The sequence below is a fragment of the Musca autumnalis genome, unplaced genomic scaffold (genome assembly GCF_047663935.1).
Source record: "Musca autumnalis isolate F117 unplaced genomic scaffold, ASM4766393v1 scaffold_3, whole genome shotgun sequence".
Taxonomy (NCBI): domain Eukaryota; kingdom Metazoa; phylum Arthropoda; class Insecta; order Diptera; family Muscidae; genus Musca; species Musca autumnalis.
The window spans coordinates 183,864,412-183,884,749 of record NW_027411866.1 but is presented as its reverse complement, the minus strand read 5'-3'; the positions used below and the strand labels follow the sequence as shown (position 1 = coordinate 183,884,749).

Here is a 20,338-nt window from a genome sequence, read left to right as displayed (position 1 = left end):
TTTATGTAGTCCCCAACAAAATAAATTAATTTCCGATTTTTTGGATGTTCCATGCCAAATGAGTCGCCCTATTAAACATTTTACGTTTAGTGAAGTTTGTAAGGAAATTAAAAATCTTAAGAAAAAAACACCAGGGTCAGACTTAGTTGATCACAAAGTCATAAGATTGCTTCCAAAGAAGGGTTTGGTGTTCCTAACGACAATTTATAATTCTATTATGAGGCTGTCCCATTTTCCAGTGCAATGGAAATGTGCTAAAATAATTATGATACCAAAACCTGGCAAACCTGAAAACCTGTTATCATCGTATAGGCCTATAAGTTTATTGTCCATATTTTCTAAACTGTTCGAAAAATTGTTTCGAAAGCGACTTTTTCCGATTTTAAATAATATAAATATTATGCCAGATCATCAGTTTGGATTCAGAGAAAATCACGGAACACCTGAGCAGTGTCATAGACTGGTGAAGGTTATAAGAGATTGTTTGGAATGTAAGCAGTTCTGTTCTGCAGCCTTTCTGGATATCAAACAGGCGTTTGATAGGGTTTGGCATCAAGGCTTGTTATATAAACTAAAAATGTTATTACCTGCTCCTTTTTATTTATTTTTAAATTCATATCTGAATGGAAGAACATTTTATGTACACATCAATGATAAAGAATCTAATTTTGGAGTCATTAAAGCTGGTGTACCACAAGGTAGTGTTTTAGGCCCTGTTTTATATACGCTTTATACAGCAGATATGCCCGTAAGAAATGAGACTATGATTGCTACTTATGCAGATGATACTGCCGTTCTTGCTATTAAAGATGATCCTTCTTCAGCTACTGACTTACTCCAAACACATCTGAATGATATCGAGAAATGGTTTAATAACTGGAATATTGGAGTCAATACTGAAAAATCTGTGCATGTTACATTTTCCTTAAGGAAAGGAAACTGTCCTTCTCCAAAATTGAATGGACTTACAATTCCTTCTGTGGATTGTGTTAAATATCTCGGTCTGCACCTTGATAGAAAACTTAACTGGAAAAATCATATAACATATAAGAGACAGCAACTAGATCTGAAGACTAAAAGAATGTTCTGGCTTCTTGGTCCAAAATCAAAACTGAGCCTGAATAACAAATTACTACTGTATAAGACCATTCTAAAGCCTATTTGGACATATGGAGTACAACTATGGGGAACAGCCAGCAATTCTAATATTGAGATACTTCAACGATATCAATCAAAGACGCTTAGATTGATTACGGGTGCTCCTTGGTTTCTTAATAATAACGCGATTCATAGAGATTTAAACATAAATAAAATTACAGATGAAATTAAAAAAATTAGTACTACGTATCTTAACAGATTAAGTAACCATTCGAATGTGTTAGCAATTAATCTATTAGATGACACAGATGAAATTAGAAGACTAAAACGAAGACATGTTTTAGACCTCCCATTTATTTAATGAGTTTCATAAAATATGTAATCTGAAATTAAAATTGTAATATGTATTTATTGTTAAATCCACTGGGGTTTAACAATTCTGTTATATTGTAGTAATTATTAAATTTGCTGAATGTTTCTTGTAAATAGATTGCAAATAAAAAGAATAAATAAAAAAAAAAAAAAAAAAAAAAAAAAATTTTATTTTACTTTATTTTATTTTTATTTTGTTTTTATTTTTATTTATTTATTTATTTATATTTTATCACTTAGACTAAACTCTATTTCAGAGTTTTTTATTTTATTTTTACTTTATTTTTATTTTATTTTGATTTTTTGCTTTTATTTTTATTTTATTTTATTTTTTTATTCTTCTTTAATTTTTATTTATTTTTTATCACTTAGACTAAAGAGTTTTTTATTTTATTTTTACTTTATTTTTATTTTATGTTTATATTATTTTAATTTTTTTCATTTAATTTTTATGAAAATATTGTTTTTATTTTATTTTATTTTGATTTTATTTTATTTTTATTTTATTTTGATTTTATTTTTATTTATTTTTTATTTTATTTAATTTTTATTTTACTTTCATTTTATTTTTATTTTATTTTTAATTTTTTTTTTTTTCATTACTCACTTTTAATAACACCAGTTTCTTTTCATTTTTATTCTCGCGTCCCATTTTACAAAATATTTTGTGGTTGCCTGATGACTAACAAAAATGAACGGCCACACTGGCAAACCGATTATTTGAGCAAAACTGATCGTGTGTACCTCACTTTAGCAAGATGGCGGAAAAATTAAGCAAGAGAGCACAATCACTTTGCGAAAGAGAACAGTGATAGTGAAATTTGCTAAGTACAAAGAGAAACTGAAAAGTAATTTTGTGGAACAAAAAAAAAAAAAATATCACTTTTCAAAATAGCTACTTTCTGATAAGTGCAACGTGAAAAGCGATAAGTTGTTTCGTTGAATAGGGCCCAGATTTTTTAATCTCCCTCTCCCCTACCTCACCCAATATACTTATGTAGCTTTTATATTTTTCTATGCCCCAATTTAGTATTTATCTTAAATGTGCACTGCGCACCAAAATTCAAGAATTTAAATTTAGTTTTGTCTAAGAAGGACAATGTGAAATTTAAATGAAAAAGTATGTCTCTGACTCTTTAAAAATCTTCAAAAGCATTTTTAGTCAGCTTTAAAACGTTAACGTAAACTTTGCCATATCTATGTTTTACAGGTTTGTAGTTAATCTTAAATTTATGGCACGACAACTTGAAAAATGCTCATAATTCTTTACTAAGAATGGGAGATCATTAGCTTTTACAAATGTCCCCAGTAAACGATGTTTAAATAACAAGCTCTGTGGGGTGTTTTGTTGGTATTTGATGTGTATACAAATGTAAATAACAATTTACGAGAGGTGGTCATGCTTTCGTGTTAGCAAAATCTACATTTTGTAATATAAAAAGAAAAAACTTTTGAATACCACCCTCGTAACACAACAATTGACACAGAAAAATATCAGCTTGAAGTACTACCAACACAACCAACTGCCAGTCAGCAGTTGTGAAATGACAGAAAGCTAAAGCTAATTAATTGCCATGAGGGCCAAAGGATGTAGGCAGCATGAACGGAACAGAATGTATAAGGACAAAATATGTTTATGGAAAAATTCTTGTTAAGAATTGACTTTTGTGTGGAAATGTAGGTATGTATAGCTCTCAGTGTGTGTGATTATGTGTTGTGGTTCAGCTTAAATTGGATTGCAAGTAGACATAAAGAATTAACTACAAAAATATGTTGGTTAAAAGTTTATTCCCCTCCAAGCAGCAATGTTTCGTTTTTACATTTATAGGGATATCCACATAGAGCTGTGCAGTGCTTAATGTATCGAACAAACAAAATTTCATTACATTGTCAAATTATTCCTACAGGGAATTGGTTTTATGTGAGTATTGTGGTATTTCAATTGGCACAAAAAGCCACCCTTGGGATATCAAAAGGGTAATAATACCCAAATCAACCAAAGGCTAAATAGTGAAATACACAATTACAAATACACAATCATAATACCCGTAGAAAGACGGAAGTTGTGTGTGTATTTAATTAATGATAATTGGAATTTTATCAGCAAAAATAAAGGAAACCATTTTCTACAACACAACAACAATTTGTGAAATTTTAATTGCTGTTACGCTCAATTAATCTTAGCAAACGAAACTGAAGGCTTGAAGGTAATAAATGTCTTGTGGGAAATTGACAGCACTTGAAATACCAAGAAATTTTAAAGCAATATCTTTAAAATGGCTGAAGTAAAAGTGTTTAGTTGGTTTTTCCATTAAAGTTGTATTTGAGGGTATTTAAATGAAGGAATGAGGGACTTTAGTATATAAAATTAAATGTACAAAATAACAAGCGAACAACTAAACACGAATTAGTCGGCCTTGATGAAAGCTAAATACCCTCAGCCTATGACTGCACAAAAATACAATAATATTTGTGTAGATGACGAAAGGAGTTTGGAAAGCTTCCAGCATAAAGTTTTAGGCGTTGTACATTACCAACCTAACACAAACAGTGGGCCTTACTATTTCACTGACATATACAACCAATTAGGCTGTCTACAAGAATAAAATCCCTAATCCTTCATATATTAGAAGAACATCACTTTTGGCGGGGTTCTGGCAATTTTGTCTCATTGTTTATGGTAGGATGAAGAATCAAATTATTGTGTTGTTATTGAAACTGTGTGCAGTAAAAAAACTGCAGTTTTGTGCTTGTGGGGTACAGTGGTTCCACTTGTATGAAGAAAGTTGCCACAAAATTTTTCCAGTGCAAATATCAAGCTAATGCGCTGGCTACAGCTTTGTGCTGCTGCGAAGATTGTTTTAAGAAACCATGAGGGTAGCATTATCCCATAATGGAAAAATACCGATCTAGCGCGCAGAAAATCAAAAAATTGACTTGAAAGAAACTATGAAATGTTAGTACAGTATTGAACTAGAGTGTTGACTGTATTTAACGGCATATATAATAATTAGAAATAATTAGTGAAAACGGAATAATTGTATATTTAAAAAAGATATTTTTTACAATCTATTTGTATGTAAGTCAAGCTTAATCTCATATTTGTTGTTTTCAAATTTAAAAACAACAAGTTTAAGGTGGGATGTAGTTAAAATTGATTTCTTTAGGGGATGGCAGAGAAGACTAGTTTCGTCCAACGCCACTTGGACTTATCAGTTCTCTTAGTTCTTTGTAGTGAAACAAAGAGCCCTTCCCAAATTTTATGACGACTGGAGCTCAAGAATAAGTGTGACTGATGAATTCGTCTAAATGCGAATTCAACCGAAGCACCTAAAAACTCTCGTAGCCGCATACGATATGTAAACCAAATTAACAATTACAATGTTAACGATGACTTTTTAGCTATAAAATTGCGATAGACGTGTGCTTCCTGTGAATATTATTGTGAAATATATTTTTGATATACCGTCATGATATTTATTTAAATGAAATGTTTTATAATTCATAAGCTATGTTAATGTAGATGTTTCGGGCTAAATAAACGAAAGGTAATTTTTTTTGTAATTTCTTCGATTAAAATACGGGATAATCATGGAAATCTATCGAGTTCCGTTTCCATTTGTATACCCTCCACCATAATATGGAGGGTATAATTAAATTTGTCATTCCGTTTGTAACACATCGAAATATTTATCGGAGACCCTATAAAGTATATATATTCCTGATCAGGGTAAAATTCTAAGTCGATATAACCATGTCCGTCCGTCCGTCTGTTGAAATGAAGATACAGTTCGAAATTTTTGAGATAGAGCTTTGTAATTTAGTATGGAAGTTTCAATTACTAATAGGATGTTTTGTATTGCAAATGGGCTATATCGGTCCACGTTTTGATATAGCCCCCATTGAACGGTACCGCCAGATTTTCAGTATTTTGGAGATTTCAGCCTCATTATCACACCGAAATGGCTGAAATTTGGTACTTAGTCTTCGTCGGGGGTATAAAACTTTCCCCCAGAAATTTGTCGGTACTGGTCCACGCCTTCACATAGCCCCCATAGAACTGTACCCCCCGATTTCGGTATTTTTAAGGTTGTGGTCACAATACTCCACCGAAATGGCTGAAATTTGGTATTTGGTCTTCATTTGAGATATTAAACGTTTCACATGAAATTTGTCGGTATAGGTCCACGGCTTCATATATATCCCCCATAGAACGGCACCTCCCGATTTGCAGAATTTTCATAGTTTTGACCACAATATTCCTCAGAAATGGCTGAAAGCTGTTATTTAGCCTTCGTTTGGGGTACAAAACTTCCCCTGGAAACTTGTTGGTATTGGTCCACGCCTTAGTATAGCCAGCATAAAACGGTACATCCCTTTTTCCGGTATTTCGAAGGTTGTGGCCTCAATATTCAACCGAAATGGCTGAACCTTTGTATTTAGTCTCCCATGGGGTTATCAAATATTCCAGAAGAGAATTATCAGTATAGGTCCGCGGGTTCCTATATCCCCCATAGAAGCGTACCTCTTGATTTTCGGTATTTTGACGTTTTTACCGAAATACCGGAAATTTCGTACATAGTCGTCTTTGAATCTAAAACTTTGTAAGTACAGATCGACGTTTTGATATAGTCCCAAGGAACGGTACCTCCCGAATTTCGGTATTTTGAAGTTTAGCCACATTGTTTTACCGGACTTTCTGAAATTTGGTATTTAGTCTTCTTCATAAACGAAAGGAAACTAATTGTTCCATTTTTATAGCCTCCACCATAATATGGAGGGTATAATTAAATTTGTCATTTCGTTTGTAACACATCGAAATATTCATCGAAGACCCTATAAAGTATATATATATATTCTTGATCAGGGTCAAATTCTAAGTCGATATAACCATGTCCGTCTGTTGAAATCAAGACATAGCTCGCAATTTTTAAGATAGAGCTTTGTAATTTGGTATGGAAGTTTCTATTACTCATAGGATGTTTGGTATTGCAAATAGGCTATATCGGTCCACGTTTTGATATAGCCCCCATAGAACGATATCACCCGATTTTCGGTATTTTGAACGTTATAGCCTCATTATCACACCAAAATGGCTGAAATTTGGTACTTAGTCTTCGTTGGGGGTATATAACTTTCCCCCAGAAATTTGTCGGTAAAGTTCCACGCCTTCATATAGCCCCCATAGAACGGTACCTCCCGATTTTCGGTATTATGAAGGTTGTGGCCACAATAATCCACCACAATGGCTGAAATTTGGTACTTAGTCTTCGTTGGGGGTATAGAACTTTCCCCCTGAATGTTGTCAGTATAGGTCCACGCCTTCATATAGCCCCCATAGAACGGTACCTCCCGATTTTCGGTATTTTAAAGGTTGTGGCCACAATAATCCACCGAAATGGCTGAAATTTGGTACTTAATCTTCGTTGAAAGTACAAAACCTTCCTCCAGAAATTTGTCTGTATAGGTCCACGCCTTCATATAGCCTTCATAGAACAGTACCTTCTAAGTCGATATAACCATGTCCGTCTGTTGAAATCAAGATATAGCTCGCAATTTTTAAGATAGAGCTTTGTAATTTGGTATGGGAGTTTCTATTACTCATAGGATGTTTGGTATTGCAAATGGGCTATATCGGTCCACGTTTTGATATAGCCCCCATAGAACGATATCGACCGGTTTTCGGTATTTTGAAGGTTATAGCCTCATTATCACACCAAAATGGCTGAAATTTGGTAATTAGTCTTCGTTGGGGATATATAACTTTCCCCCAGAAATTTGTCGGTATAGTTCCACGCCTTCATATAGCCCCCATAGAACGGTACCTCCCGATTTTCGGTATTATGAAGGTTGTGGCCACAATAATCCACCACAATGGCTGAAATTTGGTACTTACTCTTCTATGGGGGTATAAAACTTTCCCCCAGAAATTTGTCGGTATAGGTCCACGCCATCATGTAGCCCCCATAGAACGGTACCTCCCGATTTTCGGTATTTTTAAGGTTGTGGCCACAATAATCCTCCGAAATCGCTGAAATTTGGTATTTCGTCTTCATTTGGGATATTAAACTTTCCATATGAAATTCGACGGCATAGGGGGTATTCAACTTTCTCCTCTTAATTTGCCGGCATAGGTCCACGGCTTCATATAGCCCCCATAGAACGGTACCTCCCAATTTTCGGTATTTTGAAGCTTGTGGCTCAATAATCCACCGAAATGGCTGAAATTTGGTATTTAGTCTTCGTTAGTGGTATAAAACTTTCCCCCAGAAATTTGTCGGTACAGGTCCATGTCTTAATATAGCCCCCACTACAACTCATGGTGGAGGGTATAACCAGTTCGGCCCGGTCGAACTTAACGCCGTTCTTACATGTTCGTCAATACAAATCGTAGTGGAGGGTATAACAAGTTCGGACTGGCCGAACTTAACGCCGTTCTTACTTGTTTTTAATTTTTGATGTATCTTGTCTAGTTTAACGTTTTAAATTTTTACCTGCGACTTTCGGATTTATAACATTTTCTATGAAATATGCCAATTTGGGAAGGAAGAATTTTTTTTAAATTTGGTTCAAATAAAACTACTATTATGGAAAAAAATTTTAAAATTAAAATCATATATCACTTGGAACTGATCACAGCATAATAGATAAGAAAATACATAATGAAAATGTCCGTCCTTCTGTTCCCACGATATGGGTGGAAGCAGGAAAATTTATGCAGTAATGCGTCTCCAAAAAAACTGTCATATACAAGTTTTTATTACTTAAAAGGGCAGAATGAGTTGATTTTTTTTTTTGTTCCACAAACATCCCATACGGGACAAGGGAGACTTCTCTCATATCAATGAGTGCACCCCGATTCATATTAGCTCAATGATATGGGACCTACTGTTTATCACCGAGTCTGAACGGCGTGTCTTAAGACAAAGAATGAGGAGATTAAGAACTCTAATTATAGCTTCCACCATATAAATTATATATGGGGATTTTTGAGTGAAATTCGACCCTTTTTCAAGATGAGGTTTTTGTTTTCCTTTATTTTTTGCTGTGGTCATGCTGCTCATCAGCAAAGCATTTCAGTATATTTTCAGATTTTTTTACCAACGGCTCTAGAGATATCGCGCCTTGAAAAGGTCGAATTCTGTGAAAACTATACTCAAAGAAATACTCATCACTTCTCTAATATTGGTCCAATTTGAAACAAATGTTTTTTGTATGTTTTGTTGTTTTATCAGCTATTGAATAAAAGATAGAAAAAATATTTGCACAGTGGGCACAGATGGACCCCTACGTTCAGTTACAAACATTTTAAGTCCTATTTTGTGGTGGGATTCGAATGATTATTATTTTTTCTGATTTTTTTTTTTTAATTTGTCAATACCATTTTTTCTTTAAAAAAATACAAAATTACATTTTTATACCCTACACCACTATGAGGAAAGGGTATTATAAGTTTGTTTTGGTAAAAATTCATGTAACATTCGTCGGAGACCCCAAATGTGGTATACCAATCTTCATATCTCGACGAGATAAAGCGATTTTGAGATGTGTGTCCGTCCGTCCGTCTGTCCATTATAAATTGTAAACACGCTCCAGGCCGCAATTATGGACCGATCGTCACGAAATTTTGTAAGGAGGTCGGGTTCAGGCCAGAATAGATCCCTATTCTTATGGTGGTGATCGAGAAATATTTAGCGGGTGAAATGGACCAAAACAATAATATTCATTCAATTTTCTAGCGGCTCTGTAGGTTGCAATAATAGTTCGATCAACGCGAAATTTTATATAAGGTAAGAGTATATGACAGAGAAGAAGCTTGCAATTTGAGATGGCGATCAGATCATATTTAGAGGGTTAAATGGACCACAACTTTTGTGTGAAAATTTTTAATGTACAACTTATATCTTTGTTCCTGAAAGACACATTTTTCCCTCGTGAGTTATATTTGGAAGACGGTCTCTTGACCTTTGCACTGATGTCGATTACGTTGATGTACGTGATCAGATAACAGAGCTACAGACTAATATATCCAGTTTTTTGTTTGTAGTGTAGTAATTAACACTCTAGAGGTCGCAATTATAACTCAATAGTCACGAAATTTTGCACGAGGTAAAAGTTTAGGTAGAAAGAAATGTCTTTAATTTTGCATGGTGATCTGATATTATTTAGCGGGTGACATAGAGAATTACTTTTGTATGAAAAATATACAAATTTAATTTTTGGTCCATATTTTAATTCCTGGAGGACATATACCGGCAAAGTAGCCTACATATGGAATAATAACTACTGATCTATCCCCTGATACAAATTGCAAAAATGTGTCTGCTAGATAACGGGCCTACTGCCTAATATATAATGGGTTTTGTGTAGAGAACCACAATTTCCTCCCATGCTACAAATTGTCTCTATCATGAGAGAGAAATTTTCAATTCAGTTGTCAAATTGGATGTTTTATAAAAATATTGCAGCATGGGGTCGCTTCGCCAATTATTTTATACCACAGGATTTAGGGTAAAGGCGATACAAAGAAAATACGACCAAAGATGTGTTTCATCGAAATATTAATTTTAGACCCCATTTTTATTATTTTATCCAGTCATGTATCAGGTTGGAATATGGATATATCGGACCGTCCGTCGAGTACCTCCCACACAAAATTTGGGAAAAGTGCAGTTTGAATACCCGTATAGGATCTATTTGATTATTTCACGGTCCCTATTCTGGTCCCTTTTGTGGGGTAAGTCATACTTCCTGAGATAATAGTCCAGAAGCAAACTCGTGTTACAAAATAAATCTATTTTTAAACGGCAGAGGTTGAGGGTATATCACCGTTAGCTCAGCTGACTTATACTATCTTCTTTGGTGTGTAATTGAACATGAGGGGCTAATCAATGTGAATTTTCCAATTTTTGAACATTTTTTAGAAATGTATAATTTATATATTTTCCACAAACATCCCAGTAAGGACAAGGGAGGCTTTTCTTATATCAATGGATTCATATTAAGTTATTGATATGTTACCTAGTTTTTATCGCCGAACGGCGTGTCCTAAGGTGTCACTTGTAGAGACGTTTTTCATGGCGGAAATACTCAGGAAATATCGCCAACATTACTAAGGGTATTTTGGCACCGTAGACAATTTGATGGGAATCGAACCCGGACATTCAGCGTGCAAGGCGATTGCACATAGCTAATTCCTACAGGTTGTGGTGTAGGGTATCACATGGTCGGCCCCGTCCGACTATAGCCTTTGCTTACTTTTTATACCCTACACCACTATGTGGCGAGGGTATTATAAGTTGGTTTTGGCCAACAAGTTTGTAACACATCGAAATAATGGTCGTAGACCAATATATATCAAAATTAATGTCTCGACGAGCTGAGTCGATCTGGCTACGTGTGTCCGTCCGTCCGTCTGTCCGTCTGTCCATCTAAACCTTGTAATCACGCTACAGGTCGAATTTTGATCGGATCGTCACGAAATTTTGGGTGTTGATGGGGGTCCCGGAGGGGAAGAAGCCTATTGATTTTGGTGATGGTCGGATAATATTTAGGTGTCGGAATGGGCAAAAAACTTATGTGGATAAAAATATCAAAATTAATGTCTCGACGAGCTGAGTCGATCTGGCTACGTGTGTCCGTCCGTCCGTCTGTCCGTCTGTCCATCTAAACCTTGTAATCACGCTACAGGTCGAATTTTGATCGGATCGTCACGAAATTTTGGGTGTTGATGGGGGTCCCGGAGGGGAAGAAGCCTATTGATTTTGGTGATGGTCGGATAATATTTAGGTGTCGGAATGGGCAAAAAACTTATGTGGATAAAAAGACAACGTTTTTTTTCAAAGCGAAAATCTCAGCTTCTATATGGGGTATACCAAAAGCAAGACCTGAGAATAAAGATAGAAAATATCACCTTTCTAATGATGTAATGCAATTTCTCGTAGGTGATCAAACAACGGAGATATTACAATAGTGGCAAATAAATCCCAAATTTTCATTCTTGCGATTTTAATTATAATGACGAATATCACAGCTTTGGTTAGGGACTTTTCAAAAGCAAAGCCTGACTGTGAAAGTAGAAGATCCCATCTTTACAATGATGCAAACTAGGTCGGCATAGGTGACCAAATAACGGAGATATTGCAATAGTCGGTAATACATCCCATTTTCCATTTTTTTGGAAATCACGCTACATGTCGCAATTTTGATCGGATCGTCACGAAATTTTGGGTGTTGATAGGGGTCCCGGAGGGGAAGAAACCTATTGATTTTGGTGATGGTCGGATAATAATTAGGGGTCGGAATGAGCAAAAAAGTTATTTGGAGAAAATGTCTACATTTTATTCTAAAGCAAATATCTCAGCGTCTATAAGGGGTATATAAAAAGAAAAACTTGGCAATGAAAGTAGAAAATATCGGCTTTGAAACGATGTAACGTAGGTTGTCGTAGGCGGTCACATAACGAAGATATCGCAATAGTCGCTTATAGAACCCAACTTTTCATTTTTGCGATTTTAGTTATAATGACGAATATCACAGCTTTTGTTAGGGACTTTTCAAAAGCAAAGCCCGACTAAGAAAGTGGAAAATCCCATCTTTAAAAGTATGCCAAGTAGGTTGGCGTAGGTGGTCAAATAATAGAGATATCGCAATAGTCGGTAATACATCCCTTTTTTCCACTTCTTCTGCAGTCACACTACAGGTCGGAATTTTGATCGGATCATCACGCAATTTTCTCACAGAGATAGAAGAATATTGATGTTGGTGATGTCGATAGTAGTCCAATATAAAATTAAATATTAAATATTTTGGTTCAGTTCGCCTTAAGTCATTTGGTATAAAAGCCAGATAGGTGAAAACTTTCGTATCTCCCTAAATGAAATGTTTTCGAGTGAAAAATTATGCACAGAGGTAGTGGTGTAGGGTATCACATAGTCGGCCCAGTACCGACTATAGCCTTTTCTCACTTGTTTAACATTCGTTTTGTTGTTTTATTTAGGAATTTGTCTTAAATATCTTAAAAACTTCTTCAGTTTGCGATTTTAAGAATGATTTAGGAATTAGGTTACCAGCACTAGTGTGTATTACTAAATTAAGTTTTTTTGTGCCCGCGATAGGTTTAGTCATAATATATATATATATATATATATATATATATATATATATATATATATATATATATATATATATATATATATTAAATTCAAATCCTCTCTTGTATTTATATAATCATCTTCTGAAACAATTAATAGTTGTTCCACAAACATCTCATACGGGACAAGGGAGACCTCTCTCATATCAATGAGTGCACCCCGATTTATATTAACTCAGTGATAAGGGACCCACTGTTTATTGCCGAGGCCGAACAGCGTGTCCTAAGACTTCACTTGTAGAGATGTTTTACATGGCTTAAATGCTCAGGAAATGTCGCCAACATTTCTGAGGGAAATTTTGCCACCGTTAAAATTTTTTATGATGCCTGGCCGGGTAATCGAACCCACGACCTTTAGCGTGCAAGGCGGGTGTTCCTTTGCACGACGCACACTGGTCGAAACCACTGATCTAGCGGCGCAAAAGTAAAAAAAATCGAACTATACAATTGCGAAATATTTTCCATTGTATCGATTACAGACACTTCGCAGACAAAGATTTTGTTTTTTAATTTTTGTTGTTGTACATATTCACTCAGTTATTCACTATCAAATGCAAGAGTTTTTGTTGCATCAGATTTTTAAAAATTGTTGCAAAAAAATTAACTTCATATTTGTTTAAATGTTAAATGCATTCGTAATGAAACTGGACAAGATTTATATTCAATTAATAGCAGAGGGTGAGATTTAAATTTTAAAAATTAGTTTGGGGTCTGGAGGTACTTAGCTATATAGCAATAAATTTTCAAAAAAATCAATTTTTTTGTGTTTTTATGGGTTGTACGCGCTTGTTCCATAGAGTGCATCTTGTAAACTTAGCCGAACTTAGGTTCGATTATTTTTTGGGGCTGCAAATATTTGCAAATCTTTTGATGACTGCACTTTAAAAAAAAGGGATTTTGCATGAAATTCATGCAAATTTAGCTGTGCATTTGTATGGGAGCTAAATCAAAATATGGACCTATCTTGAGAAATGTTTGCAAGGAGGATTTCTACCCCCGGAGACACTATAATACCATATTATAGCTAAATATGTTATTAAATAACAAGTAAAAATTCAACGAATCGGGGTACCATAAAAGGGGCTACATCGAAACATAAATCCGTGTTGAAAATGTTTTGTAAGAAGATTTTATACGCAGTGAGAACACGCAATGCAAAATTACAGCCAAGTTGGTTTAAAAGTGTGGTCATGATATTTAAAATACCTTAAATTGGGAGGTACGGTTACATGGGGGCTATATCAAAACGTGCACCTATGTCCATAATTTTTAGTGAAATTATTTTTTGACACTTTGACCTAAGCACCAAATTACAGGTAATTTGCTACGAAATTGTGGCTTAAATCCTCAAAATACCGAAAATCTTAAGGTACCGTTATATGGGGGCTATACCAAAACATCAGCCGATATTGTTCATATTTGGCCCATTATTACCCACAGGTACAAGCTGAGTTTGTGCCAAATTTCAATGACGTATCTCAATACGTTTGCATGTTATTAATTTCGCGCCGCTAGATCAGTGCTTTCGACCACCGTGCGACGGTGGCAATTATCACTTTAATGTTTGGTAGATTATACTGCTCGGATGCCCAGCCATATAAAGAAAAAATAGTAGCCATTCGAATACCACTACCAATAGGACTTAGATTTTTTGTAATTGAACGTAGGTTAATTCAAACAAATTTAAAGAAAATGGAAGAGTACAATCATTGTTAAAAAGTGATTTTAAATATAAAATCTGGAAAATTGCATCCAACCCCACTGTGCAAATATTATTTTTCTATTTTTTTTAAATAGCTGGTAAAACAAAAAAAAAACATACAAAAAAGATTTTTTCACATTAGACCAAGGCGCGATATCTCTGGAGCCGTTGGTCAAAAAAAAAAAAAAAATCTGAAAATATACTGAAATGCAAAAATATAAAAAAATGCAAAAAATAAAGGAAATCAAAAACCTCATATCGAAAAAGTGCCGAGTTCACTCAGAAAACCCCATATATATATTCAAATCAGATTTCAGCCATTTTGGTTTTATTATATTTTAAAATCGGGCGATGCCGTTCTATGGAGGCTATATCAAAAAGTGGAACTGTACCGACAATTCTGTATTGGAACATTTTATAACACCAACGAAAACTAAATGTCGAATTTCAGCCATTTCAGTTGGGTAATGCTGCTAAAATCATCAAAACTACCAAAATCGGGAGAAACAAAAATTAAAAAAATACAAAGTGGCCATATATATCAATAAATGAAGTAAAAATATCAATCTAAAGCTATTCTTATCATAATTATGGATATACATATCCATAACAAGTTGTATACTTTTACATAAAAAAATAATTCGCTTTTCTAAGAGAGACTAAGTAACGAAGAAACATATTGATGATGATCAAACAATATTATGAGGACAATTTGTCAAAAGATTGGATAGAAAAAGTTCGGCAAAAATGTTTGTCATGTAGGACCGTCTGAGTTGAAGTCTTAAGTACACAGTTCTTCAAATTAGAACTTTTTAGTACGTACACAACTTATGTCCATATTTTAAACTACTTTGTCACAATTTTGCTTATGGCCTTAAAATTCAAAATATCTTCAAATAATTTTACTGACTACTTTTAATGACAATGACGAAAATCTCTTGTATTTGTTATTCAGTTCAGATATTATTGTTGTTCTTATTGTAATCTTTGTCTGAATAACAAAACGACAAAGCATAACAAACAGCTGTCCTTCGGTTGATGAAAAATTGCGTTTACTGAGATTTAAGCTGTTGAAGAATTCTATGTAAATACCAAATGAAGGACAATCAAATTGAGAAAGCAACATTAATGTTGGTAAACAACATAAAACCATACTATGGTTGTTGAAATCCCTTTCAAATATTGTTTATTTATTCACAAAAAGATTTAGCAGTTGCTGTTTATCCTTTAGTTTAAAATACATTTTGCCGTTTCCCCTATTCTTTTGATGTTATGGTTTTTAATGTGTGTGTGGCAAATTGTCGTTGTCTTTACAATGCAAACATTTTTAGCATTAAATGAATTTAAATGACATCTTCTCTTTCACTCTTCTCGTTACAGTTACTGAAAAAGAGATTAGACAATGGTAAGTGAAAATGTGTCTATTATTTGAGCTTTTTTTGATGAAATGAAATTTTATTTAAATATCAGAGTGTGAGATTTAAAAAAAGAACTTCTTTTTTAAATAAGATTTTTGTTCGAATTTCAACCTCTTGTGGAATCCTTATCATAATATGATTATTTTAACCCTCATTGTACTGTATCCGTTTTTCTTTTTACATTTATTATCTCATTTAGGCACAAAGGTTTTCTAAAAGACTGTCCGAATGGTTTACTCACCGAACAAGTAAGTATTGACTTTGTCATTTAATGGTTGCTTTTTGTTTTTCTTTGCTCTTTGTTGTGCGGTTATATTTTGTTTCTTGTTGTTTTTTAAATGTTATTGCTTGACTTAAAAGTTTTCGCGTTTTGTAACAGGAACTGCTGGAAAAAGTTGAAGTTATTGTTTCCCATCATCCTTATAGATAAAGAGGGAACATGTACTTTGTCACAATCAGAAATGTGTTCCATTGAAATAATGGGTATGAAGGTAAATGAAGGCCAAATCCGTTTACAGCAATTTTGAGTTGGCCTACTTATTGGCTGGCTGGTTAACACGATCAGTTTCGAAGGCAATAATCAAATTGTTCGAACTATATACTTATTTAGCTGGCCTTTTACACAACATTTGTTCCATAAGCCGAACTAAATCTCCATTCCTTTCTGTTTGTTGCTGTATTTTCCCAATCTTGGATATGGTGTTTTCTGATGTCGCGTTTCACTTGTTCACTCTAACGAAGCCTTGACCTTCCAGTTCTGCGTGAGCCGTCATGCGGCTCGTATTTATGTAGCTTCTGATCGGGTTCATCATCACTCATTCTCATGACATGGCCTAGCCAACACAATCGTTGTATCTCGATTCGTTCAACTATACTGATGTCGTTGTATAGTTATTACAGCTCGCTGCTCATACGACGAACAGTGGTTCACGAATCGATTTTCCTGGCCCCAATTTTTTGTCGTCACCGATTGTTCATTTCTATATGAGATGACAGTAAACATATTGAAACTAAGGAAACCAAACAATTAGGTCAAAATATTGGAAGGTGTGGGCGTTGTGTGCTCCTATAGACGACAATTTTCTTGCGAATTTGGAAAATAAGTAATTTTTAGAAATTTCTCGGGAAAGAAATAGTTATTTCTATGACAGATATTTTGTTCATTGTTTTTTTGTTAGGTGGGTAAAATTGTTGTCTTTAAGAACTATTTAAACAACTTAGCGTAGCGTTTACACGAAGTGAGCTATCTTATTTTTCCTCATGTACTTAATTTATGTAAAATCCAAATTCTAGAACTTTTAGCGCAGAGCTTGGAACAGAATGATGCCCGAGAGTGTCTTCTTGCAGCACATATATACTTTTGTACCCGTCCCGTTTAGTCCGTTTAACACTTCAATTTTTTGGATCTTACATGTGTAAAACTTTGTGGTTTTTCCATAGCGTTTCCCATATAAATTTATAAGCACGGTGCGCCTTAACTAATTTTAAATAGAAAGTGCTTACACCTGGAAGTTTTTGCAGATTCTGAAACTACAATGCTTATAGATGAGAAATATCAAGAAACCAAAAAAATCGCCGGAGAGATTTTTAAATAAATCGCGACTTAAGTTCACATTTTTAGGGGTTCTTTAGGTTTTCACGATTTTGCTTAGAAACCGCGAGTCCTATGTAAATAGTTTTTACCGTTTTGAGATATATAAGTTCAAATTGAGAAAAGCACCGACTGTATCGCCTCCTTATAAAACAATGCCATTACTGAAATTTCCCAAATTAAACTTATATATCTTGAAAATGGTACAACCTAGGAAAAAATAAATCTTCCAATCTTGTAGAGAATTTTCACAGCTTTAACATATTCTTTAGACCCATTTTGATATGACTTGCGGTTTCCAAGCAAAATCTTGAAGACTTAAGATACAAACCTAAAAATTTTAACTGACCCTCTATATCTCAATAATTTTCACAGCTACAACATTTTTTTAGACTCATTTCGATTCGACTTGCGGTTTCCAAGCAAAATCGTGAAAACCTAAAAAAAACCCTAAAATTGTGAATTCTGATCGCCATTTATTTAAAAATCCCTCCTGCGATTTTTTCTGTTTTTATACCCTCCACCATAGTATGGAGGGTATATTAAGTTTGTCATTCTGTTTGTAACACATCGAACTAATCATTTGCGACCCTATAAAGTATATATATTCTTGATCAGGATAAAATTCTAAGACGATCTAGCCATGTCCGTCTGTCCGTCTGTCTGTCCGTCTGTCCGTCTGTTGTAATCAGTTTAGCGTCCGCAATAATTGAGATAGAGTGCTGAAATTTTGCACCCGAGGGTCTTTTTTCCATAGGCAGGTCAAGTTGATGGGCTATATCGGTCCACTTTTTGGTATAGCCCCCATATAACGGTACCTCCGGATTTGAGGTATTTTGACGTTCTTCGCCACATTTGCAGACCGAATTAGCTATAATTTGGCACTTAGGGTTTCTAGTGATCAACAAACTTATATCCCAAAGGATATGGGCATAGGTCCATGTTTTGGTATAGTCCCCATATAACGGTACCTCCCGATTTTCGGTATTTTGAGAATTTTAGCCAAAATTTTTAACCGAACTATCTGCAATTTGACATTTGAGGTACTCAGTGGTCATGAAACATCTCCACGAAACATCGTCAACATAGGTCCCTGTTTTGGTATAGCCCCCATATAACGGTACCTCCCGATTTTCGGTATTTTGAGAATTTTAGCTAAAATTTTTAACCGAACTAGCTGTAATTTGCCATTTGAGGTTCTCAGTGGTCATGAAATATCTCCACCAAGCATCGTCAACAAAGGTCCATGTTTTAGTATAGCTCCCATATAACGGTACCTCCCGATTTTCGGTATTTTGAGAATTTTAGACACAATTTGTAACCGAAATATCTGCAATTTGACATTTGAGGTTCTCAGTGGTCATGAAACATCTCCACCAAACATCGTCAACATAGGTCCATGTTTTGGTATAGCCCCCATATAACGGTACCTCCCGATTTTCGGTATTTTGAGAATTTTAGCCACAATTTGTAACCGAAATATCTGCAATTTGACATTTGAGGTTCTCAGTGGTCATGAAACATCTCCACCAAACATCGTCAACTAGCTGTAATTTGCCATTTGAGGTTCTCAGTAGTCATGAAATATCTCCACCAAGCATCGTCAACATAGGTCCTTGTTTTGGTATAGCTCCCATATAACGGTACCTCCCGATTTTCGGTATTTTGAGAATTTTAGCCACAATTTGTAACCGAAATATCTGCAATTTGACATTTGAGGTTCTCAGTGGTCATGAAACATCTCCACCAAACATCGTCAACATAGGTCCAGGTTTTGGTATAGCCCCCATATAACGATATCTCCCGATTTTCGGTATTTTGAGAATTTTAGCTGCAATTTTTAACCGAACTAGCTGTAATGATCGGTATTTTGAGAATTTTAGCTACAATTTTGTCTATTCAAAAATAATCGTCAATATAGGTCCATGTTTTGGTATATCCCCCCATATAACTGTACCTCCCGATTTTCGGGAATTTTCAGTGGTCACGAAATTTCTTCACTAAAATTCGTCAACATGGGTCCATTTTTGAGGGTCTACATTGTTTTGATGAAACTACCCTCAATTTGACTCTTGAAGTTCCCTGCAGCTATAAAACTTTTCCGCCAAAAAATTTAAAGATAGGTTGACTCTTTGATATAGCCCCGTAGGTGGTACCTTTCACCTACCTGAACACATTTTTTTAGATTAGATCAGATAACACTGTGCAACAAAATGGAGGTGAAAGCCTGGGGCACGGAAAATTCCTCTTGGGGAAGAAAGGCCTTGGTGAGTATATTATGAACCCGCCGTGAGTCGAACTTCCGCGTTATGGCGTGATGAAATTTTTGTTAGAGACCCTGTGAGCCATCAGGAGTTAGCGTTATATCTTTGTTTACTGTTGCTTAAGTGCTCTACAAAAACAACAAACAAACATATAATGTTAATTCATGATGGCTTACAGGGTCTCTTGCAAAAACTTCATCACGCCATAACGCGGAAGTTCGAATCACGGCGCATCTGTCCTTCGGGGTTTTTAATATACACACACAAAGGGCTTTCATCTCCAAAAGGAATTATCTCTGTCCCAACATTTGTGTTCACAGTGTAATTTAAGCAATAGCGGGAGACAGTAGTAGTCTAACCATTATCGAAAAGTTGTTCCACCTAAAATTGTAAAAGGACCCAAATTATTCCATTTTAATTAAGACTATCTTATGTTGGAGGGTATAAAAAGTTCGGCCCGGCCGAACTTAACGACTTTTTACTTGTTTTATTTTTCTTATCTATGAACATAGCTGTTTCGAAATCCGCGAAATCTTCACATGTGTAAGCGGTTTTCATCCAAAGTTAGTTAAGGCGCAATGAACATGATATTGTTTTATAAGGAGGCGATACAGTAAGTGCATTGTCTCAGTTTGAACTTCTATATCTCAAAAACGGTAAAACCTAAGAGAATATCATAAATGTCAATCTTGTGAATTCACAGCTACAACATGTTCTATAGGCCTATTTACATAGGACTCG

At 34.8% G+C, this 20,338-nt stretch overlaps 1 protein-coding gene across 8 annotated transcripts in view; it reads left to right on the top strand.

The window, feature by feature from the left end:
• The window catches only part of LOC141398572 (frequenin-2), a 258,760-nt gene that overhangs the window by 200,343 nt on the left and 38,079 nt on the right, over nucleotides 1–20,338 (top strand). For all 8 annotated transcript variants that reach the window (XM_073975962.1, XM_073975955.1, XM_073975956.1 and 5 more), the window contains 2 exons: nucleotides 15,705–15,729; nucleotides 15,942–15,990. In XM_073975962.1, the coding sequence (XP_073832063.1) occupies nucleotides 15,705–15,729; nucleotides 15,942–15,990 (74 nt within the window). The remainder of the gene's footprint in view (nucleotides 1–15,704; nucleotides 15,730–15,941; nucleotides 15,991–20,338) is intronic.